At 41.9% G+C, this 25,296-nt stretch overlaps 2 protein-coding genes across 5 annotated transcripts in view; one reads left to right on the top strand and one right to left on the bottom strand.

Moving 5' to 3' along the window:
* The window catches only part of LOC135775928 (alpha-2,8-sialyltransferase 8F-like), a 1,056,838-nt gene that overhangs the window by 830,474 nt on the left and 201,068 nt on the right, over nucleotides 1-25,296 (bottom strand). The window lies entirely within an intron of this gene.
* The window catches only part of LOC135775923 (alpha-2,8-sialyltransferase 8F-like), a 97,229-nt gene that overhangs the window by 51,638 nt on the left and 20,295 nt on the right, over nucleotides 1-25,296 (top strand). For both annotated transcript variants that reach the window (XM_065286496.2, XM_065286497.2), the window contains 4 exons: nucleotides 4,067-4,153; nucleotides 16,417-16,561; nucleotides 16,879-16,991; nucleotides 18,928-19,008. In XM_065286496.2, coding sequence (XP_065142568.1) covers nucleotides 4,067-4,153; nucleotides 16,417-16,561; nucleotides 16,879-16,991; nucleotides 18,928-19,008 — 426 coding nt within the window. The remainder of the gene's footprint in view (nucleotides 1-4,066; nucleotides 4,154-16,416; nucleotides 16,562-16,878; nucleotides 16,992-18,927; nucleotides 19,009-25,296) is intronic.

Here is a 25,296-nt window from a genome sequence, read left to right on the forward strand (position 1 = left end):
CTGTAACTTTGTTTTGGTAAGGCTCTCTGCAAGCATCTGAATATAAAGGTCATTCGGATTTCGCTCCCTCCATGACGTAGGTAGGGGATCTTATTATAATGATACCGCCCCTTCAAATGCGCTATCCAACCATGAACGGCCTCACGAGTGCGATAGACAGAAGCTGTGTCTGAAACCGTTCCCTCGTTCACTCATTCACTATTCCCTATATGGGGAATGACAGTTGAGTCCACTATATGGGGATGAAGCAAATGAAAATGAGTGAGCGATTTCGGACACTGACGCAAATATCATGCGTCAGAGAGCTGTCGCAGAGATTCATCAAAAACACCTGTGTGGCTTTATTGATTGTGCTGTGAAATGGTAGTTTACTTTCTTACTGTTTTTCACATTTGTCATGTTTATTGTATTAGTTGATAATAAAGAGAACAAAACAACTGCTTATAATATTTATTTACTGCTGTTTGTTTATTGTTTAATAAAAATGTGTATTAGATTTAAAATAAAAGATAACGCAATTTTTTTGTTTATTTTCAAAAAGTAGAAAATAACTGACAACAAGAAAATGTTTGGTGTTTACTGTCAGTATCCTTCAGCTGATTCAAGTTACGTGTTCGTCTCCCGTTGCATCATGGGAAATATGAGTGAACGAGTGTACATCGAATGTACCCTCAAAATCAGAGTGCATTGTGGGTAAAAAGTAGTGAATGAATGTAGGGAATGAAGTTGTTCACTCAGGTTTCGGACACCACTACAAAATGGCCGACACCCGATATAGTGCACTATATAGTGGATAGGGAGCGGTTTCAGACACAGCTAGAGAGAAAGAATGACTGACAGCATGACGTGTTTGTATTCCCACAAACAGGAGCCTACAATCTTATAACTTGTAGTTTTAATAATCTTTCTAAAGGTTGAATTAACGTTCTAAAGGATTAACCTTACCTTAGTGCAAGAGAGAGAGCGAGTGAGTGAGAGAGCGAGAGAGAGAGAGAGCGAGTGAGTGAGAGAGAGCGAGTGAGCGAACGAACGAGAGAGAGAGAGAGCAACGAGACGGTTCGCTTTCAAGTATGTTGTTTAATATGTTTCTTTGAAGTTTATATGAATGAACACAAGGATAAATGCACTATACGAGACAGGGTGAGAGAACAACGCGTATTCACTATCATACAAAATAAGCATAAATTTGTTGTTTAATGTTTCTCTGAAGTTTCAAAAGAATACGAGGAGTTACAATATAGAGAGTGAGAGACTGACAGAAACGCGAATGTGTTCAATATGTGTACACAATAAACTTAAACATGTCATTTGATCTGTTTCTCTAAAGTTTAAGCATTAAACGTGTTGTTTTATTACAGATCATTTTAATGTGCTAGTGTGGTTTAGTCAAAAAGTAAACTTCTGAGTGTTTGTGGACGTGTATTTTATTGTAACATGCTGAAAATCATTGTGCCTGTTTAAAACACTATGATACCTAAAAGTCTTTATTTTTATTCCACAATGTTCCCCATCTGCTGATAAATATGTATTTAGTATGCATAAAACAGATGATTGACTTTTTAAACTTGTTCAAATATATAATGCTGAACATAACTTACTAACTTCTTTCGTGATAAAAACTCCCTCTTGTCTACAGCGTGAGTGCTTGAGACTCCGCCCACTTGAGCAGCTTGTTTGAATTTAAAGGGATACACACAAAAACGGTGCATTTTTGCTCAGACCCATAAAGTGCCTATTTTTAACATGCCACAATAAATTACCTATATGGTATTTTGAGCTAAAACTTCACATAATGTACTCTGGGGACATCAAAGATTTATTTTATATCTTAAAAATTGTGGAATGTCCCCTTTAATGTTATTTATTCTTTTTAACACTTTAATAATACCATACATCAGCATAAAATATATAACCATGTACCCAACTTCTTAAAACTTAAAATTCTTGCTCCGTCGTGTAATTCGATTGGCTGGGAGATGTTTATTGTTGCTTCTGTGAACAGAAACTTTAATTTTGATTTGTCAGCATTTTGACACTGATGTGCGCTGTTAGATTGCTGCACTAAGCGACTGTTTGTTTTGAAAGGAGGCAGCAATGACAGCAGCGATTTACAAGTGGGTCCAAATAAAAAACACAGTGTTGTAATCGTTATTGTCATTACTCTATAACTTACGTGGATGAAAGCAAACCAGCCCACATTGCCATGCAGCCCACTGCGAAAACTCTCGGTGCTCCAGGTGACTAGTTTGCTACTGCGTCTGCGTAACCTCTATATGTTGAAAAAATCTCACCGGCCCACATTAAAAAAGGCCCGGCCCCCCTGGCATTTGCCAGAATTGCCAGATGGTCAATCCGCCCCTGTCCTTCATTCAGCGACTGTGGACCACGTCTCTTTCTTTCTCTCATTTCGGTCATGTGGCACGCGTTCCCACTCGCGGTGTGAAGCGCATCCGTGCTATTCTCCAAGATGCACATGATGGCCATTTGTGCAGCAGATTTTTTTTGGACGACCTAGGGGGTAGGGTTCCCCAGCTTTGGCCGGCTGCCCATACTGCAAAGTGCTGCAGGAATCCCTGTTTTGGCTCGAGTACTACGCAGCTACTTTCATCAGATTCTTAAATCCTGCATCCTATACCACGACATAAGGCTTCATATCTTTTACTATAAAAAAAGACAGTGCTCTTGTTATAGCTTTAGCCCTGTCTGAGTCCTCACTTAACGGTTGCTTAAATGCTTCGAGTAGTAGTGCAGATGAGCCAACATATAGGAAGTGTTTCCATTAGCATAAGCAACACATGTCGCACAGTGGTTGCAAACTGTTGCGGTTTTATCCACTACTTTTAACCACCGTCATCATATTTAGCACTAAATCCAAAATGATCCCACAAAGTAAACCTAACATTTGTTGTTAAACTGTAAAGAATTTGAGTCTCTCAAAGCATCTGGCAATGACATGTGTAAGACCATCAGAGTGGAAGTCATTGAGGGGTTTAGCATCAGGGTATTTCAGCATGGTTACTCAGTAGGCAGTTGAAAAGAAAAAGAGTCAAGTGGAGAAGGTGAAGAGAGGAAAAATGATAGGGGAGACATGGGAATGAGGAATAAACAAATAAATTATGACGCTATATGCAGTGAAATGAGACTTATGTTAATTGTCAAAGTGAAATATGGTCGGTCTGTAACGTGTTGTAACGTGGGCTGCTTTACACAAAGCGTGAGAGAGTAGAATCCATATGCAAAATAGGTTTATTGTAAAAATCCCCGAAGGGCAGGCAAACAAATCCAGTAAACAGCAATCCAAAAGAGTAACCCACATATACAGGCAAGAGGTCAAGGCAGGCAGCAAACAAGCAAAATCCAAAGAAACAGGCACGGGTCAAAAACAGGAACAGATAAACAGAACAGGCAACAGGATACAAGAATATAAACGCTTGGTAATGCAGCTGTGAGACATACAATACTTTGCAGGGACATGGTCTGATTTTATACAAATACACAGGAAGTGGGAAGTAAAGTATGACAAGACAAGATATCAAAATAAAAGCCAAAACAGAACAGGATACCAAAATAAAAGTTCAAAACACAAAACAAGACACGAGACAAAACCCTTACACGGTCATGGATATGGGGGAGGCTGAAGAAGGTTTATCCAATGTGAGAAGTTATATAGTGGCCTCAATCTGATAAAAATGTAGAAGTAGAATCTGGTAGATGAGCAACATCAGGGTATTGGGAACCCAACATGAACATCTGTGCTGTCAAACAATGCAACATTTAGCTTTATTTTTCAGCAAATTGCTCACCTAGCATTTTGATGATGTACTTTCTATTTCATCTCTATTTCTGAGTTTAGGTGTTCTAATTCTCCTAGATTAGGAAAGAAATAGATCTCTAATAGATTTACATGTATGCCTTTTTGCAAACGCGTATATCCAAAGGGACTTTTTATCAGTGTGTCTTCCCTGGATTCGAACCCATGACCTTTTGTGCGGCTAAAGCTGTGCTCTACAACAGAGCCATACAGGTGCATGAAAAAAGAGTTTATACATTTTTTTTACTGTCACAGATTTGATTTCAAGAACTTCACTGAGGATCTCTTAGCATTGATGAGGTGTCCACAAATGTCCAATATCACCCAAAAAGAACTAAACAGGTATGTAAATGGCATTCAGGCACTTATTCAGACTTGTTCTTCTTTCACCTCTGTGTTGTTAGGTGTGGCTGTTGTCTCTCAATAGCCTCTTTCACACAGTAATTACGGTAAATTACCATGAATTTACCAGAATTAATTTACCAGTTAATACAAAAATGTGCTGTACACACACAGTGACTACCATCTTTTTTACTAGTAACACATCATTCACACATCAGTAGCAAAATATCGGTAAACTCGGTGAGAATGCGGAAGTCACCTGTGGTGCGGGGCGAGCTCAGTGTAGTGTTTGTAAAAAAATCAAGGTCATTCATATCCACGGTCCGTATTTTGTTGTTTTCGCGTCTGTGGTAAACGCTAACGGTCGCAAAGTTGCTCGTGACCAAACAACTTAGGTGACGTAAAACTGAAAATGCGTTTTAAACAACAGTTACGTTACTGTTTGCACATTAGGCTTCAGGGAGTGCGTGCTAAGGATGTCGGAAATTCGGCAAGTAGATGGTAAGCTGTTTTGGTGAAGAAATCTGGACGTAAACTTCAGGTGTGCTTAACTTTCAAGCAGCGTGTGTGTGGAAACGTTCGTAAACAGTGCCAGGGATCAAAATGTTATGATTGCCTTGAAGCTGTCGGTGAGGTCTGAGGTCGTCCGTTCTAAATGCCGGGAATCTATATTTCCCTTTCAGTTTAGGATTTGAGTTCGAGTGAGTGCGTTGCCTCTCCCTGTGTGTTTCACCAGCTGGCACAAAGAGTGATTTCCCTAAAAGAGCAGCACGTCTGAGCTTTGTGTCTTTTTAAAGACAGTCACTCATTCGTGTCACGGTCGGGTTCGTCTTTTTAAAGATGGAATTCTGTCCGTGCTCCATTGCTGGATGCGGTGTTCATCTCATGTCTGGGGCTCCAGCATGCTGAGGCAGCGTTTCGTGATAGTTCATGCTCCGTCTGCGAGGGCATGTCTATGGCGGATTTGCCAAGGGTCCAGCTACCAGGCTTGCGAAGGATGATCTCCATATAACGGTGTTGGGTCAGTCTGCTGGTTCGTCCAGTAGCTCCCAGCGCCCTCATCCGTTGCCAGCGGAGGTTCCGATGGAGACGAGCGGCCCGTGTTCTACGGTGTCCTCGCGCTCTGTCGAGCCTCCACCGGAGACTATGTCCACCGTAACGTCGGAGGGGGGGTTGTCAGCCTCGGACGTCGATCCAGACCCGCTCCCGCCTTCGGGTAGGGTTGCGGGTCCTTCATTCGATCCCGACATGGCAGCCATGCTCGCTCGGGCGGCGGGCGGCTTGGAGTGGACTGAACCTCCCACACCCGAACCGTCCCGCCTCGATGATTGGTAATTCGGGGGTGCCAGGGCTTCTCAGTCCTTGCCCCCCGGTGCCCTTCTTCCCCGAGGTGCATGAGGAGCTGACGCGGTCATGGAAAACCCTGTTTTCCGCCCGGAACCGGCCGTTTCAGCCTTCACCCCTCACCTCTCTCGAGGGTGGAGATGCCAGGGGGTATACTGGTATCCTGTCAGTGGAGCGGACGGTCGCGATGCAGTTGTGTCCGGCCGGTGTCGCTTCCTTCTGGCGGGACCAGCCTACTCTCCCCTCACGGGCCTGTAAGCAGTCTTCCGCACTGACCGGTGCTGCTTACAAAGCCTGTGGGGAGGCAGCTTCAGCCCTGCATGCCATGGCATTGCTGCAGGTTCACCAGGCTAAGGCTATGAGGGACCTGCACGCGGGAGGTCACGATTCGGCGAAGTTCTCCGAGCTCCGTGCGGCTACTGATCTGGCGCTTCGTGCGACCAAGGTCATCGCACGTGCCGTCGGTCGTGCGATGTCTACCCTGGTAGTCCAGGAACGACATCTCTGGCTGTGCCTGGCGGACATGAAGGATGCTGATAAGACCCGGCTCCTGAATGCTCCGGTTTCCCAGGCCGGCCTGTTTGGCAAGACGGTCGAGGAGTTTGCCCAGCAATTCTCCGTGGCCAAGAAGCAGACTGAGGCCATCGCTTAGATCATGCCACGTCGGAAGCGTCCTGCGCCTGCCCTGTCCACGTCGGCACCTCAGCCTGCTCCTCGCCGAGGGCGTCCTGCGGCGGTCGCCCCCGTTCCTCCCCGGGGCTCTTCTAAGAAGCGAGGAACCGGTCGTCAGCAGCCCGCCCCGCCCGCTCAGCCTGCTTCGAAGGGTGGAAAAAGGAAGTCGAAGCGGCCCTGAGACGGGCGACCTAGAGATGGAGGGGATCGCTCTTCGGGAGATGGTGAAGGCACCACTCCCCCCACCAGAGGAGGGCCGGTTGGGGAATCCTTTGTTTCAATTTTCTGTTCCCACCAACTTTTCAGTCGGCACCCACACAATCACAGAAAGAGCGAATTCCACTTTCATCTCTAGGTCTGCAGATGAGCGCCGGAGGCACGAGCGGGCTCATAACCCCCCCCCTCGTTCTTCGACTCATCAGAGGAGTGCGAGAGTGACGCACGGGCTCATAACCCCACCGCGCTCTCCAACTTCTCAGGGGGTAGGAGACAATTACGGGCTCATAACCCATCGTCTTCCTCCTCCTTCGCCAGAGGGTGCATCGAGTGGCTTGAGGTATCTTCAGCAGAGCCTCTCCTTCTCACCCACCCAGCAGCGGACTCAGGTGAGTGTTACCATACACAACACTGCTGTCGGTGCGGCCGAAACGCACACACCGGCAATCACCTCCGCTGCGCCCGCCGCGGGTACACCGATCGTGCCTTTAGTCCCTCTCGCACGGTGTCTGGGGGCGTGGGAACAGCTTCCCAGCCCGTCGCGTTGGCTTTTATGCACGATTCGTCTCGGCTATGCAATCCAATTTGCCCGGCTTCCCCCCAAATTCTCCGGCATTCGTTTCACTGCGGTGAGAGCTGCCGATGCGCACATCCTCCATGCGATGATCACTGTCCTACTGGCGAAGGACGCGAATGAGCCGGTCCCTCCAGCCGAGATGAGGTCAGGGTTTTACAGCCCTTACTTTAATGTACCCAAGAAGAGCGGCAGCTTGCGACCGATCCTGGACCTGTGTTCGCTGAACCGTGCACTTCACAGAATGCCGTTCAAGATGCTGACGCCCAAGCGCATATTTCCATGCATTCGTCCAAACGATTGGTTCGCATCTATCGACCTGAAGGACGCGTACTTCCACGTATCGATTCTCCCCCGGCACAGGCCGTTTCTCCGATTTGTGTTAGAGGGGCGAGCATACCAGTACAAAGTCCTCCCATTCGGGCTCTCTCTGTCACCCCGTGTATTCACCAAAGTAGTGGAGGGGGCTTTAAAACCCCTGAGAGAGAAAGGTGTGCGCATTCTTGCGTATCTAGACGATTGGCTCATAATAGCTCAAACACGTCAGACGCTGTGCGATCACAGAGATTTAACTCTAAAACACCTCGCTCGTTTGGGTCTTCGGGTCAACTGGGAAAAGAGCAACTTTGCCCCATGCAGAGAATCTCTTTTCTCGGGATGGAACTGGACTCGGTCGATTTAACAGCTCGTCTAACAGAAGCGCGTGTACAGTCGATTTTGACTTGCCTGAATACATTCAAGAGCAAGAGCGTGGTCCCGCTGAAACAATTTCAGAAGCTCCTGGGGCATATGGCAGCAGCTGCGGCTGTGGCACTGCTCGGGCTGCTTCATATGCGACCGCTTCAGCATTGGCTTCACGACCGAGTCCCGAGGAGAGCGTGGCTGCGCGGCATTCACCGTGTTATCATTACACCTGCATGTCGTCGCACTTTCACTCCGTGGTCAGACCGTGCGTTTCTCTGAGCCGGTGTGCCTCTGAGACAGGTCTCCAGGCATGCAATAGTATGCACAGATGCTTTGGACACGGTGTGGGGGGCCACGTACGATGGGCTTGCGGCTTCGGGGGTCTGGACGACACCCCAGCTGCATTGGCACATAAATTGCCGAGAAATGTGGGCTGTATATCTTGCGCTCGTCTGTTTCAGCAACAAGTTACGGGGCAAAGACGTATTAGTTCGCACAGACAATACTGCGACCGTTGCGTACATCAATCGCCAGGGCGGTTTACACTCGCATCACCTGTCGCATCTCGCCCATCACCTCCTCACTTGGAGTCAGAAGAACTTGAGGTCTCTTCCCGCCATTTACATTCTGGGCACGCTCAATATAGAGGTGGATGCGCTCTCTCGGGCTGCGCATCCCGGCGAATGGCGACTCCACCCCATAGCGGTTCAACAGATTTGGAGACGTTTCGGCAAAGCGCAGATAGATCTGTTTGCTTCCCCAGAGACGGCCCATTGTTGCCTGTTCTATTCACTAGCCGACGACTCGCTCGCCGTGGATGCGTTGGCACACAGCTGGCCGCGAAATATGCGCAAATATGCGTTCCCTCCGGTGAGCCTCATTGCGCAAACCCTATGCAAGATCCGGGAGGACGAGGAGAGTGTGCTGTTGGTGGCACCATATTGGACAACCAGGAGTTGGTTTCCAGAACTCTCTCTCCTCGCGACAGCCCCTCCTTGGAAGATTCCCCTGAGGAAGGACCTTCTTTCTCAACAAGAGGGCACATTACGGCACCTGCGCCCTGACCTTTGGAACCTCCATGTGTGGTCTCTGGACGGGGCTCGGAGGATTTGAGTGAATTACCGCAAGAGGTACCTATTGCTGCAGCGCGAGCGCCATCTACGAGACAGGCTTACGCGCTTAAATGGAACCTGTTTGTCGACTGGTGTTCTTCCCAACGTGAGTACCCCCGAGAATGCCCGATTAGTGTGGTGCTTTTGTATCTCCAGCATCGTTTGGAGAATAGGCTGTCACCATCCACTATTGGGTCGATATTGCTGCGATATCAGCTCACCATTCACCCGTAAACGGTAGGACAGTGAGTCAGCACGACCTGGTCATTAGATTTCTCAGAGCAGGGTTCCCGCGGGGTCTTAAAAAGTCTAAAATTCAGAATGTTAAATTTAAGGCCTTAAAAAGTCTTAAAAACACCCAGATTTTTATCCCAGGTCTTAAATTTTATTTACCCAAGTCTTAAATTTCTTACCTCTTTTCATTCCCAAAAAGCGTTGTCCACAGAAAATTAAATAGTAATTTAAAACGCTGAAGAACTAACTTAATCAGTGGCGGAGGCAGAAAGTGTATGATGGTGGGTCTCTAAAAAGAAACGTTCCGCACTTTGTCATAATCCACGCAAATCGTGCCATAAGCTATATTTCAGGTGTTGTGATCTGACTGTTTACTGTGGGTTTGGCGAGAAACAATCCTTAAACTTAGTTCTGTATAAGCAAAAATCTTTTTCGGGGTAATTTATAAGCCCGTGGCTTACCTGAGCATTTGCCAGGTTCTGAAACATAGAGGACACAGAAGCGAACAAAAATCAATGCTGCTTTATTGAAAATCAACTTAAACAGTCGGGCCGTCGAGTCACGAGCCACCAACAGCGTGTCAACTTTAGTGTTACACAGTTTTATATTTTAGACTTTAATATTGCTCTTTGCTGCGATGCACTTGAACCTAACGCGCTTTCCCTTCAGCTCTCCACAAACAGCAGCGATTGGCAGACGGAAAGCAAGAAAGTACCGTAATAAACCATATATTTCAAAAAAGTGCAATTGTCTTCTTTTAGGAACAATTCAAACTTTTTGATTGCGCAAATGCTTCAGGAGTTACGGTTAAATGAACAGCGGTAGAATCAGAGCCCTTTCGCATAGGCAGGCTGCTGCATACGGCATCGCCAGGTTTATTTAAGTTAACTGAGCATTACATTCGCAAGTCATAAGCATATTACAACAATTAACGATTAACTAAGAATAATAATCAATATTTTAAAGTTAATTTCAAAGTTAATATTCTGAAATAAGACCATTTCTGAAATAAGAAATGCGACCCTTCAGAGGCTACAGCCTTCGGATTGAGAAATGGTCTTAGTGGATAACGTTAGCAACACATATCAAACAGCCTTTTAATGGTAAATTTCATTTTCTTAATGCAGATTCATCCCTTATTGTGTAATTAGAGAGGCTATTAAACCTGATGGCGGTATATAGTGCATATTTATGCATAAAACGTATGGGTGGAGTGTTTTTTTGCTCTGTGATTCTGTATTAAATTAAATGCAATACATTAATTTATTAATAACTTGTATTAATAAAATGCATATATTAATGCTTTTAGGGATTAATAATTGAAAGTGATCTTTTGTTCTTTGTATATTTATAAACAGGCACAAGATATATACACAGCACACAGTCAGTTGTACATTAAACATTATGAGGTGGTTTCCCGGGCAGGGATTAGCTTAAACCAGGACTAGGCCTTAGTTTAATTATGACATATAACTAGTTTTAATAATCATGCCTCACTAAAACCATTACTTGTGTGCATTTTGATGTATTTTAAGATATGTCAGTGCAAATTGTTTTCAAGTTTGGAAAGCTCTTATCCCTGTCTGGGAAACCTCCCCTATAAGCTTATGTACTACAGAGTGTGATGCATTTTAAAGCTTTAAAGTTGTATGAGGCAGTGTAAAACTAGGCACAAACCAGCAGCTGACCATACTAACTGATCTAATATTAGTGGATTTTATTTGTCAAAAAACATTGTTGATAGAATTTTAGAAAAATACTACTTACACATATTAGTGTGATGTATAAATATTGTAAATCAATGCATTTTTTTGACTATTAATTAAGAAAAATCACAGCTCTTTGCCTCTAACTCAATGTATTTTAATGGCTCACTATGAGCCATTTTTGGGCTTCTATTGTCAGAAGTCTCTTCCTAAAGGGCTATGGGTAAAATTTGTCGGTGCTAACACTCGCAGTCTAATAGAGTTAAGCATAATGTATTTCCATGTATTTTGATTATCTGTTTTAAAACTGCGTTCATTTTATATTTTTCTATAGCTGAATCAATAAAAATAGAATGTTTTAAGAATTTCTGAGATCATTTGAATGCTTCTAGTAATGTGTCGTGTTGGTCTTAAATTTGACTCATAATGGTCTTAAAAGGTCTTAAAAAGGTCTTAAATTTAACTTGCTGAAACCTGCAAGAACCCTGTCAGAGGCGCTTGAAGGCTGAATCCTTTGCGTCCTCCCTCTATTCCTCCTTGGGACCTGTTCTTGGTGCTGAAATCACTCAAGGAAGCCCCATTTGAGTCTCTGCATAGTGTGAGTGTTAAATTTCTTACTATGAAGACTTTAACTCTCCTTGCTTTGGCTTCTGTTAAGAGGATAGGGGATATTCATGCATTTTCGGTCGATGATTCGTGCCTTCAGTTCGGGCCAGCTGCATCCAGCGTAACACTGAGACCCCGGCCCGGCTTCGTGCCCAAACTCACCACTCCTTGCATATCAAAAGCAAGACGTGCCTTGTCCATTTAATTTATGTGCTCACTCTACACGCAGTGTGGCATCGTCTTGGGCTCTTGGCTCGCGGTTCCTCGCTAACGGATATTTGTAGAGCTGCAGGCTGGGCGTCACCTAATCCGTTCACAAGATTCTATAGTGTTCGTGTCAAGCCGGTATCCACTCGGGTTCTTTCTTCTAACTAGATAAGAACACCGAGGGTCGGCTCGTGTGTCGGCTTGGAGCCTCTATTTTGGTGCTGCACATTTGCACCATTACGGAAGGTCGTTGAGGCAAAAACGTCACAAAAACTGTTTTTGCTCTCCTCCACCGCCATGATAGCCGATGTTGCGGAGCATCCGCTGTCAGCCTATCACTGATGTATTCTCTGTAAACCTGTGTAGGCTAGGCGCCCACATTTGTCCCCTACGTGGGGTTCATTTGTGTGTATAGTCCGTGGGGTTCTAATCCTCCACGTTTTTCCTTAGCAGAGCCTGCTCTGCATCTCTCTGCATACCATGTATTGTTCAGAGACTTCTATATGAGCAACCTGTCGGTTGTTTCATATTTTTATGTCATCCATTCAACCTTCTTAGGGGATGGCTTCCGCAGTGTTCTAGCTCCGCTCAGTTTAGACGCTTCCCCAGTTCGCTGGTTCACTATTGTGGGTTAGGGAACAGGTAGTGACCGGCCTTCTGAATTTCGCCTTAGGTTTTGCCCCTTATGTGGAGGGCAGAGGGCTTTTGCAGGCACTGGAAGGGTTCAGCTGCAGTGGCGTTTTGGTAGGGATTCCCAATTCGTCGGTCACGACGTGACGTCGCAGTGACCGACTGAAAGGGAACGTCTCGGTTACGTATGTAACCCTCGTTCCCTGAAGGAAGGGAACGGAGACGACACGTCCCGTCGCCACAGTTTGCTGTTCCATTGCTGTTTTTCAGGCCGGGCACTGTTGCTCGGCTTCTCAGCAATAATATAGCTGATTTGATATTGTGCACCTGCGGCTTATATATGCACCTGGCGGGGCGGCGCCGGCATTATGAAAATACCTGCATGCCAAGTTAATTGGCGTTTTCATAGTTTCTCAAAGTAGATAGGTCACCCGCGAAGCGGTTCCCAATTCGTCGATCACGACGTGACGTCTCCGTTCCCTACCTTCAGGGAACGAGGGTTACATACGTAACCGAGACGTTTTTGTTCACACATAGCGCTTACCAGTAAATTACTGGTAATCTTAAAACCTCTCTTACTGGTAAATTGGCAGCACTGATTTTCCCGGAAAGGTTCTGTTCACACAAGACCTGTTAACTGCAATGTACCAGTAAATAACCAGTAAGACTGCATGTGTGAAAGGGACTGATGTCTTATTGAATGACCATGATCAATGTCTCTAGTGTTTGGCTTTCCACCATGACAAGGCAACAGATGTTTATCTCTTCAGAGGAGAACTGGCTCTCTCCTGGCTTGCCTGGTTTCTCAAAAGGTTTTTTCTCCATTATACACCATTGGAGTTTTGGTTCCCTGCCACTGTTGCCCTGTTTACTTGGCTTGTTTACTAGAGCCCTTTTCACTGACAGACTACAGAAAATACATGGAAAATGTGTCAGGGATCGTTGGATTTTGGTTCATTTACACAGCCAATGTTTTTCTGGAATCTGCGTGTGCATCAGACACGGACCCAGTGGCGTGCACAGGGGAGAGCCCGCAGGGGCTCAAAATGTAATGTGCCCCTATGCAGTAATAGTAAATAATAATGATTATTATTATAAATATTATTATGAATAAATAATAATAATATAATGTTTTATCCTTTGGCGGAGGTGGGGCGGTAGGCGGAGTTTCCTTTGCAGCACGCACTACGTAGCAGTAGCCGCGAGTCTTCAAAAATAGCTACACGAGCGTCACGAGCAGCAGGGCAACAGGTAAGCAAATAGGGAAAATAGACATTTATCCTACATGCTGCTACTGTAATGTTTGCGACAGCCTGTGAGTTATGCTTAACTAATTCGTAAAACTAGATTTCAGCTGCTTTCTGAAAATGTTCTCATACTTTCTGTAATGTTTTCATCGAAGGCCAATGTTACGTTACATCCTCGTGTTATTAGTTTGGAGAAATTCATGTAGTGCAATGAAATCTAAGACCATGTCCATCTCTAAATTGTAAGGAATTTATCTTTGATTTCATGGTAATGCTTTACATGAATGCTGTATGAGCGCAGTTCATTATTAGGTTCATGTTAACATGTAGTTAAAAGCTCTTACTGATCAAATATCATCGCGAGTGCAGCCTGATTCTTGTTGTTTACTTATTTAATGTAAAAGATTGTACTTAACACAACAAACAATACATCATTAGAAAGGTCTAAGGCTCAAGCGTTTGTATTTGACCTTTATTTTATTTTTTAAAAATTTAGAGACAGTAATTTGTGTCACAAGTTATGAAAATGAAAATCGTACTCCATACTTGTAAAATGAAATATGTCGTCATGAAAGCACTTCACAAAACAACATTCCTCTGGGCTTCTGGTTCAAAGGCATGCATGTTTGGAAACATATTGATTGATTTTCCAAACGCAGTGATATGAGCCACTGTTGAACTGACCTTTACACGAGTCTGTTCATTCATACGTGAAGCCTGAGGGCACCCTCGTGCACCATCATGCAGAGACACTTTAGAGTTGACACACGAAGAACGCTTGGGTCCGATTCAGAATTTACATTCTAAGGGCATTTATCTACCCTGCTATTAATAAAATGCAAATAAAGATGTTCTGATGGATAAAACAAGAAGACAATAAACTTAATTAGGATTATATATGGTATATCTGTGTTGTTCCGGTCATGTTGGGTATTTTCATAATACAGCATATTTATTTATTATAATGCAACTTTAGTACTCTGCAGAATACCAGAAAGAAAGATTGTATTATCTGTTTCATTTTGCGATCTGAAGCCACATCAGCTCAAAACACTTGATCTGCTACAAAGTTAGTTTGGAGCAAAAATATTAATCTCACTATTTGTCATGTTTTGAAGGTGTGCTAAACTAACAAAGCGGTGTGTTTTAGCTAAGAAAAGGTTTTAGGAATAATTTCAAATGGTTAAGCTTTTTGTTTCTTTTTTTGTAAGTGAGACATTTAATCAAAGAGATAAGCAATTAAAACACTGTGATAGATCAGTTAACTTGGCGATTTAATGATTGCTAACACTTTTATACATATACACATATAAAGTTTACAACGTGAAAATGAAGTCCTCAAAACTTGATTCTCGCTGTTTTGTTTGCGAAAGTAAATAATATTTTCCTAACTTTCCTATTTTAGTTTGATGTGTTATTCATTTGTTACAACATTATTTAAATAATGCCAAGGAAAGAAAGAATAAAAACACCAACAGGGCTCCAGACTTTTTTCACTAGGAGTACGGTGGCCCCCAACTGAAAAATTTAGGGGCACACACTGTAAATCAACATGCTAACCAAATATTCACATTTCTACTAATTTTCACTGTATTACTAATAAATACTTTAATATACTAGATGCAGAAAGTACAATGTGCTGTTTCAAATTCAGTGTAACATTACAAAAAAAGTCAAATTTACTGGTGGCACATGTGTGACTGGCACACTCTCAAATTTTTGTGGCAAAATGCCACCATTTGGTGGCAGTCTGGAGCCCTGACCAAAGTAATAAATACATTTGATTGTTATTTGACGTAAAAAAATTATGCCCTTTTAAGTCCTTCAGCCCCTGCCCCTGAGGAAGTCTGTGCACACCACTGCACGGACCTATGAGCAAAGGGGTGTGTGGCCCCATAGAAAGAATTTATGGGCCCCAGGTTTTCTTAACTGATGTAAATTAAAGCTTTATTTGAGAGCTAAATTATGTCCTATACTTTTACATAACAAATTTGTTAATGTGTATAACTGAATTTATACAATGACTGCAACTACCTAATCTCAGGCGAATGCCTACAGTACAGGATTGCATAGTGAAATTCAGCGACCTGTGTTGCATTTCCTTGTTGTGAGGTTCATAAATGCAACCTACACAAGCTAGTAATGTCACTGTTACTATCATCATCAAAGCGAACTGCAAAAATTAATCATACTATAATAATAAAACTGAACTTGCATGTCAAAACTTCCCCAGGGCCCTAAAAACCCCGTAGACCCCAGAGGGTTAACATTAGCGGTCTTACTGTCCTCAACTAGCGTTCGGATGCGCGCTTCTAGTTCTGCAACCTTCTCCGTCAGCCTTACTACTTCAATACACTTAGCACATGTAAACCCCTCTATGCTGACCGAAGAAGCTAAACTGTACGTGTGGCACGCTGACTCTGCGATGGCCGGGCAGCACCTCCTTCACAGCTTCCCGATCTGGTGTGGACAGGTCAGAAAAGCATACATCAGATGAATCCGCCATTAGATCACCAACGAAGGCAGGTTTAAGTAAACAGACAGTAAGAAATGCTAGCTTTAGCCGGCACCGGTGATGCTAGCGGGCTATATGCTAACACTGGGTGTTACTAGTGATAAAATCGTTTCACTTTTGTAATACAATTCAGTAATCATCAAGGTAAAGTATTCCTAAGATAAACTAATAAGTTATATTATATAGATAGGAATAAGATAGTAAAAAAATAGGATTTAGCTGATAAGCTCAACGGAGCTTCGGGCTTGCGACTCCTCTCCTCGTCTCCTCTCCTTGGCTTTTTTAGTTTATGTAAACCCACTTAAATGCCATCCAAATGTACTGTAGCAAAACTTTCTCCATTATGACAGTTAGAGAAGGAGCCCTGTCATAATGCTGTTACACTGGAATGCCTTTTTTCTGCTGTTTAATACAACTAGTTTGTTCAATTATAAGCTACATTACAGTAATACAATATACCCCCATCTAAATTAATGCATTTACATTTTCTCTTACTCTTTTTGACTCTTCTTACAGAGCAAGACTGCGCGCCTGTTGTAATGCAACAGGTATTTTATACTACAATAAGCAGAACACAGCTGCCAATCAGAATATTACATATGAGACGAGCTCAAAGCAAAGCTATCAAATAAATAAGGATTTTTACAACATGCTTCCTGAGGTATGAGTGACTTTTTTATATTTTCTACAAGGGGCTGTTAATGCGGTTAATTTAACAATTAAATTATTTTAAAATATTTTAAAGGTTTTCAACAGTGGGTCCCCAGGAGCAGGGTTAAAAATATTTTCATTGTTAAATGAACAGTTAATTTCTTTCTCATTCATGATTAATTTCTGTTATCAGTAGTATATACCATTATTTGCTAAACAGATCAGCTCAAATATCTGTTTATGTGTGCATAGACAGAAGCCTTCAATGTACAGGTGCATAAAATGGCTTGTTTAATACTGAAGGTTAGTAAACTTTTTTCTTTAAAGGATTTTCCCTGGAGTGGACGTACTCTCAGTAACTGTGCTGTGGTTGGGAGCGGAGGGATTCTGAAGAACAGTAGCTGTGGAAGAGAGATCGACACTGCAGACTTTGTTATCAGGTATTAAAAGTCTTCTGTAGAGCAGATGCCTTAGACACTGGTGCTTAGATCTCTGAAATAATTTTTTGTAGACAGAAATATAATTAATAAAGCTTAATACTTGCGTAACCATAAACAACTTTGCGGGAGTGTGTGTGCGTGTGTGTGCGCATGCATGCGTGTGTGTGTTGCGATAGTTCTTAACAAGTCTCTTGTTTGATCTGAACTATTCAAGAACCTATAATAAAACATAAAACTTTCATAAAATAGAATAACAGTCATTGATCATCCATGTAACATCATAAGGTATTAATAATCAATCCTATAGGTAAAGGTGTGGAGCAATAACCTTATTCTTGAAGATATAAAGATATTTGATAAGGAATTCCACAAATAAGCTGTTGGGCATGCTGATGGATATTGTGGAAAAGAAGTGTGACGTTTTAAGCAATAAACAAACATATTTGGTGAACAACGAGTTATCTCAATACATCAAAATCACCTACGGATACGAGTCAAAACTTGTGGATTGATTAAGCCTATCCCGTGTTCAATGCACTTAGGTTTCTGGCTGCCCTGGAAGGTGTAATTGTCGATTAACCTAGTTGAATAAAAAGGTTGTGATGAACCTCTGGGTCAGTCCAAATCACAAGTAGTCTTTGCAAGATTCCTCTGCAGATGATGATCCTTCATCTAGAGTGAAATGTCACTCAGGCATGCTGAAATGCACATACTGTAAGGTTGTCATATATATTGAAAAGAGCAATGGTCCAAGCACTGAGCCCTGAGGTACCTTGGTACTGAGACATTGGGACTCAGAGATGTCACCTCTCTAGGATACTCAAAATAACCTACTTGAGAGGTAAGGCTTGAACCAAAGTAGCGCCGTTCCAGAGATACCCATAGCCTTAAGAGTCGAAAGGAAGATGTGGTGGATGGAGTGTCAAAAGCATCAGATAGATCCAGTAGGATCAGTGCAGATGATGTAGAGGCTATCCTTGCTCGCCTTCAATGACTGAGAGCAGTGCAGTCTTTGTGGAGTGACCACTCTTGACGCCAGACTGAGGTCATTATTGTGTGAAGAAGGAGGCAAGCTGTCCAAAAACAACACGCTCGAGAGTCTTGGCAATGAAGGGAAGAAGAGCTACTGGTCTGTAGTTTTCTATTATTGCAGGATTAAGTGTTGGTTTCTTTAGAAGCAGGGTTATAGGGGCTTCTTTAAAAGCTGTGATGTGACAGTGGAGAGGGATGAGTTGATAATTTTGGTAAGAGCAGGGATAACTGAAGGAGAGATGGCCTGAAAATGTTAGGTGGGCATTGGAATCTAACGGGCAGGTAGTCAGGTGGTTAGAAGCAAAGATCTTGGAAATGTCAGCTTCAGATAGGAAAGAGAAAGAGGGGAGCATGCATGCATCTGGAGTTTGGGCCGGTCCAAGAGAACTGACTGCTGATTGTGTTAGGTTTCTTCACAAAGAGAGGAGAAAAATCATCAGCTGTTAAGTTAGATAAAGGTGGGGTGGCAGATGGACAAAGACGACCAGAGAAGGTTTTAAAGAGAGTATAAGAGTAAGGGGAGCTGTTGATTTTTGAGTGGTGTTTATACAACCTTTAGTGTTACCCAAATTGAAACGCTTTTGACTCTGCATGTTCCCAGGTATCAGGTGAAAAATGAATTTTGTAATTAAAATGTGGTCGTTTTTTAATGACTCATCTGTGAGCTTTGTTTAAAAAAAAAAGATGTGCCCCCATTATTTTTTATCAAAACACAAATCTCCTTTCCTCCTTGAAACAATCCCTTTTTACTTTTGGTCATATGGTATGGCAGGTGGGTGGGGCCTGGAAAAAGAAAGCAGCAATTAGCAACATGACCCAACTTCAAACGATCCAATCAGTTCTCGTAAATATAGACAGAATGTATATTTTCCCTTTATCTTACTATTGTTTTCTGTTTCTGCAGGTTTAACATGGCTCCCGTTAATGACAGTGATGTTGGGCTGAAGACTGATTTAGTTACCATTAATCCCACTCAGCTCATAGGGTGAGAATCCAATAACACTGTTACACTTAGACAAAATACACTATATAGGGTTATATAGTTAACGCTGTATATTTTTCATTATTCTGTGATGCATATTTATTGTTTGACTTAAATATGCAGTACTCATACATATGTAAATCCATGTCATTTAAATCAGATACCTCATCTTGCCAAACGTAAGTGAGTTAAAATCCAAAGTATGTTGAGATTTGCCTCAGGGTGGGAGGTGGGCCTCCATAACCTTACATCTCTGTATGCTAGTCCACCAATCCAGACTGACAACCATCTAAGCTCTTTGTAGTGAAACCAATCAATGTCACTGTTTCAAAACGAGTCCCACTCTATGAAAGTAATGGCTGGTTCACACCGCAGGATAATTAGGCCGATTTTAGCCCCGATTCACCCCTTCCGACAATCTTAAGGATGCTCCGATAATCGTAAAATAAACTGATCAGATATTCTTGCCGTGTGTGGTGTGTTTAGACTGCTCTCGTCTACTCGGAAGCACCTCGGGACCGCTCCAATCTCAAATCGGGAATATCCAACATGTTGGATTTTTTTGGCCCGATTTCTTCTCGTGTGTGGTGTCTCCCGAGGACAAACGAGCATGCAGCCTGTGGACTGTGACGTGTAGCCAATCAGAAAGCGAGGTGACGAGGAAGCGAGGATGTACCGGTGTCATGTAAACAAAATCACGGGTCACAACAACTCACCTCCATATCATGATGTAGCAAGTATAGTCCATGCTCGCGTTGTCTTGTCTCCACTTCTTTGACCATCGCCTTTTCTTTTGAGAACGTTTTTTGACGGTTAAAAACAAACTGCAAACTATCGCCACTACATCCTCTTCGTGATGATTGTTTACTCTGAAATCACGTTTGATCTCGAGAGATTTTGCGAGATTTCCCGTCTGACCTGGGACTGCTCGGGAGTCAAATCGGTTTGTGTGTGATGTGTTGATTTTGCCATGTGGTGGCGCACCACTAACTGTACGACCAAAACTGTTAGACCCGCGATGTTTTATCGCCGTGTGTGGGGTCTCTCAGGGTTGGAAAATCGGTTGACAATTTTAAATTCGTCCCGTCTGAACCAGCCTTAAGAGAGGATACAGTGAACAACATCCAAAACTGTGCAGCTAAGCTGACTTAATTTAAGTCAGTGAAGGCTCTGAAACGAACACATCCTTTGCTTGCCTACTGATCATTTCGCTTAGCAGGAAACAAAGACACCGCACGTGATGCCAATATTCTGAAGTGAATGTAATATATTATAAAAATAAATTAAGCTTTGTTCTGTAGATCAGCATCATTTCAGGATAGATAATTTGCAGGTTCTTGTCGAGTAAAAAAAATGTGAGCGCTGTTAACGCGTTGACACTGTCAGACGCTTTAAACGAGTGTTGATGATGGCAATAAAAAAGTTTCTATTCAAAGTCAAACAGCAAACAAACAGGAGTTTAATTTAAAGTAAGTACTGTAGTATCTGAACTGTTTGCAACTTATAAGTTCTGCTTTAATTTTGCAACAGCACATCTAAAACCTTGTTTATTCGAGTCTGTCTCTGCACAGCAAGTTTATTAAATGCAGGATCACACGCATGTCCAGGCATTCATATTGTGCTGCTTTCAAACAATTTATGCTCGTACACTTTTGACCACATTCAGAGGTAGTCGAAAATGCTTTTGTGATGTAGACGAAAAAAGACCACCTGCTCTCCGCTTATTGATCTAATGTGTTATATTCTGAGCTAAAAGTTAAGAATATTTTGTATTCTCAAAAAAGCTTCTTAAAGTTCTTATTTGTTTCCTTAGAGATGTTCTTAAAGCAACACCAAATAGTTTTTTAACCTTAAAATAACGTTTCAAAAAATGTTTCAGTCGTTCATCCACTCGCTTTGCAGCCCTCTATCGGCCAAAAACCCGCACTAAAGAAGTTTCCAACCGTCGGGTCGCAGTCCTGTAGTTTGAGTGAAAACTACAAAAAAATTGCTTTACGACAAACCTACAATCCAATTAGAGCCAGCTACAGTATGCTGCAGTATTTACGACAGTGGTAATGGCCAATTACGCTTCTAACCTGTAGGAGTAGCAAAGAGCAAAAACTCTTTAGTGTTGCTTTATGAAAAAAACTTAAGAAGAATTCAATTTCTCGAAAAAGAAACTTTCTTAAATAGCATCTTAAAGTTGGGATAAGCTTACAGTACACTTAAATCTTAAAATGTAAGATGTTTTATAAGTTAATTTGTTTGTTTAAAATGTGACAGTGAAAAATGGCAATTTAAATGGTTTACTTCACAAGGATTAGTTTAATGAGGAAATAATAAAATAATAAAGTTTAATGACTTCAGTAATATGTCAAGAAACCCATACATATTAGTGATAACATTAGCTAAAATTTTACTTACCTAACTCACCACACTGCCTTCATACACTAGCTGGCCGGTTACAACAGCGAATAACATTTTCTATAGTCTTAACACATCACTCATTTATGTGGTATATTTCGCGTTGATGATTGCAAGGTTGTAAAAAAGATTAATGGACAGATAACATCATAGTAGGGCAGAAATTTTTATATTAAAGCTTGGTATTTTATTCTTAAGACAAAATTTTAAGATGTTATTAAGGAAATATTTAAGAACTTTTTAATGTTCAAGAACTGCACTTTGGAAGATTCTTACGAACTTCTTATAATTTATCTTAAGAATGTTTTTGTGAATCTGGCCCAGTCATGTGCAGTAGGTACATGTGGTGGTGTGCATGTCATTTTTGTAACTGCACATGGCTCTGTATCCAAAAAAGACTGAAAGTCTATCTAGGATAATCAAGCTTAAATGAGGGGTCAGAGTATCAGCAGAGCGACCGGTGTGGTGCCATGGGTGTGAGAGATGTAGTAAAAAACAAACAGTCAGCTTACAGCAATTAGATAATAGAGATGAACTCCAAAGCAAACAATTACAAAGACGATAAAAGATAATCCTTTGTAATACATTTACCGTTTCCTTTTAAGAAAGGTTCACTCAATATTGCATCAGCAGCTAAGCAACAAGAGCCGTAAATCTGTGAAATGGAAAATTACAATACAACAGTGCAGAGTTTATAGTATGAAATGTGGTGTCTTGGTTCTTCTCATATCATTGTCACCTTAGGATGAATCACTTCTTTGTTGTAGTAAGTTGCTTAATTTTAGTGCTTGGCATATATATATATATATATATATATATATATATATATATATATATATATACCATATATATGCCAAGCACTAAAACTCAAAATGCCCCAGATCCGACTTGTGTCACTACTTTCCTATATATATATACTCAAAATGCATATATATATGGGCATTTTGAGTTATTCATTATGCAGTTTCTAAGCTTTCCAACGATGTGTAACACATGGAAATCTGATAAGATTTGGAGAAGTTGTGGCCATTTGAATATAACACATTCAAGAAAGAGAATGCCGAGAAATTTGAGAAAGAAGAGTTAACACTTTCCCTTTTCCCTGGCTGGAGAGACAATAAGGCTCATTTACATCTCATTTAGCTAAGCCATACCCCCTTGTAAAGCCGTTTTGAGATACAGATGTTCTAGCATCATATGTAGTATTTTATGACAGAAGTCCGGATGAAAAATAAACAGAACTTTTTACCTTTGTGGGGATCACAAGTCGAATCCAGTCTGTTTCAAATGTGTGAATAATCCAATGACCGTTTTTGTCCACAAATGCGTATAATCAGTGAAATATAGATATATAGTCTATTATTTACATCGGATTTCGCATGACCGTCTGGTAATAGAAAATAATATACAATCTGAGGACTATTTACATCGTAACATGTAAGGGTATATGAGATTACACTCCGATAATTTATGTTCCGTTAAACACATGAACCTGCCTTCAAAGTTTGTATTTAAAATAGGGAGGTAGTATAATAGATCATCCAAACAGCGCCGTCGAAAACGTGACGTCCTTTAGAGATGTTACCAATCGCTCCCTCCTTCCTCCATCAGCCAATGACTTCATGGAAAATATTGATAGACAAAATATATAGCCAATAATATAAAGAGTTCAACGATCTCTGTGTAACTTATATGTGTTTGACTTCATGCTGCGCTGCAAGACAGAGAGATGACGTCAAAGTACAGCGAGAGCGAGTCGAAATTAAACTACTCCATAAGATTTATTGAAGACCTTTGACGTCATCCGACTGCGGCGGCGCATAAAGTCAGTGACGCGGCTGACGTAGGACGCAGATGACTGTTATTTGTTCCGCCCCAGCTTCTTTTATTTTTCTTTTGTTTTGTGCGCCCGAGCTTCGTTTACAGTCTGGGGAGACGAACGCTATATGTTTAAAAAAAATAAAACTAGGCAAACATGTCTGAGGAAAAGGGCAGCCGCGTCACTACAGTCACGTGACTTCACACTCGAGCCGGAAGAGAAGACAATGCTGAATAAAGTCGAAATTCTTGCTATTTTTGGACCAAACTGTATTTTCGATGCTTCAACACATTCTTACTGACCCACTGATGTCACATGGACTACTTTGATGATGTTTTTATTACCTTTCTGGACATTGAAACCGTACATAGATTTTTAATGGAGGACACAGAAAGCTCTCTGACTAAATCTAACGTTAAAACATCTTAAACTGTGTTCTGAAGATGAACGGAGGTCTTCCCAGTTTAGAACGACATAAGGGTGAGTCATTCATTACATTACTTTCAGTTTTGGGCGAAGTATCCTTATATAGTAGTCACGCTGTTCCCTTTGGGGGCGGAGGGGAAAACACAAGCTTATACAGTATGTAAATATAAACACAGACAATGACGGAAAAAAAAGTATATTTCAACCGCAAAATGTACGCTTTTAAATATACATAAACTGCTATCTCAAACATGGAGAGGCTTCTTTGTTTTTTCTCTTCTTACTGTAACTGTCCCAGCTATGCTTGCTACAGTAGAATGAGGGGGAAATCAATCTTGCACCCGATACTGTGTTCAGAGTATGCATGAATCAACAATAGACACCAAAAGAAAATCTTTTCTCAAAATATATTGAATATTTACACAAAACACCAAACAAACAAAATCAATCACAGGGGAAAAGTCATGGTGTGATTGAATGAGAATGAAATATCACAAAATTATGTTGATGGATAATGAGGTTGATGAAGTGAGCAGCCTTTAGAAGGAATAGTCTTATCTAGAATGGCAGGGATTGATGATATTAAGTCTTCTAGTTGTGGCCTGGGAGTCTTTGAATTAAGTCCTTAGTCAGTTGCACTAATGCACCCAAGCAAACTCCTCAATCCAGCACTCAAAGGCAATGTAAATCACAGGTAATACAAAAATCCTCTACAAAAGAAAACAACTTATTAACGTTTTATCAAAATATACACATTCAGTTTCAGTGGATGAATACATCAGATGAAATAAAACTACAAACTCACGGTTGAGCAGCAAACTAAACGTTTCTCAGACCAGGATCACCATTGAGAACAGCAGATACCATGTGGTTACTCAAACTGAATCTACCTAATCTAACCAAATTATCCGCTGTTGACAACCAAGTGTCATCACACATTTGAGCCGCAGGGACCTCTGTTCTTCTATAATGTCAAAGTGTGGTTATTTACACGATATACTCATTGTTTTTATGAAGTTAACCATACTTGGTACAGAGTGTACACTTGCGCGTTTGGCTGCTGCTGCTCACTGGGATTATGGTTCTCTGAAAAGCCCTCTATTACCGTTTCCTTGAATTTGACTGGAGTTATTTGATTTGTTTTTACAAATCGAAGTTTCGACCAACCTGAAAAGCCCTCTATTAGGCTATCGTTTCCTCAAACTGTATGGGTCCACAGTGAGAGGTTTTTCCTGGCAGCTACTCCATAATTCGGGCTGTCCTACTATGTCTAACTACTTTCCGTCTTTGGGACTCTTGTACGGGGCTTGGTATCACACACGGGAAAGCGGGCTATTGGCAAACCGGCTACCTGTCGGCCAACAGAGAGCGAAGCTACGTGGTTTTCCGACCTTGCCTGCCATGATGTTCAGTTATTCCGTCTTACAACTCCACAAACTCAACTCTGAAATCACTCCTGGACTTAACTATCCCATCATAAATAAACCCAGAATTTTGAGTCAACCCTTGATATGTCCATCAGAGTACACACAGAAGTTTTGCTTGTCACCAGCAGCCTGAGCAGTGCATTCCTTCAATCTGGATTCTACTTGGCAACTGAATTTATAAATCTTCTTGACAGTCTTAACCTCACCCAAAAT

This window comes from Paramisgurnus dabryanus, chromosome 21, assembly GCF_030506205.2.
Source record: "Paramisgurnus dabryanus chromosome 21, PD_genome_1.1, whole genome shotgun sequence".
In the NCBI taxonomy this organism is placed as follows: domain Eukaryota; kingdom Metazoa; phylum Chordata; class Actinopteri; order Cypriniformes; family Cobitidae; genus Paramisgurnus; species Paramisgurnus dabryanus.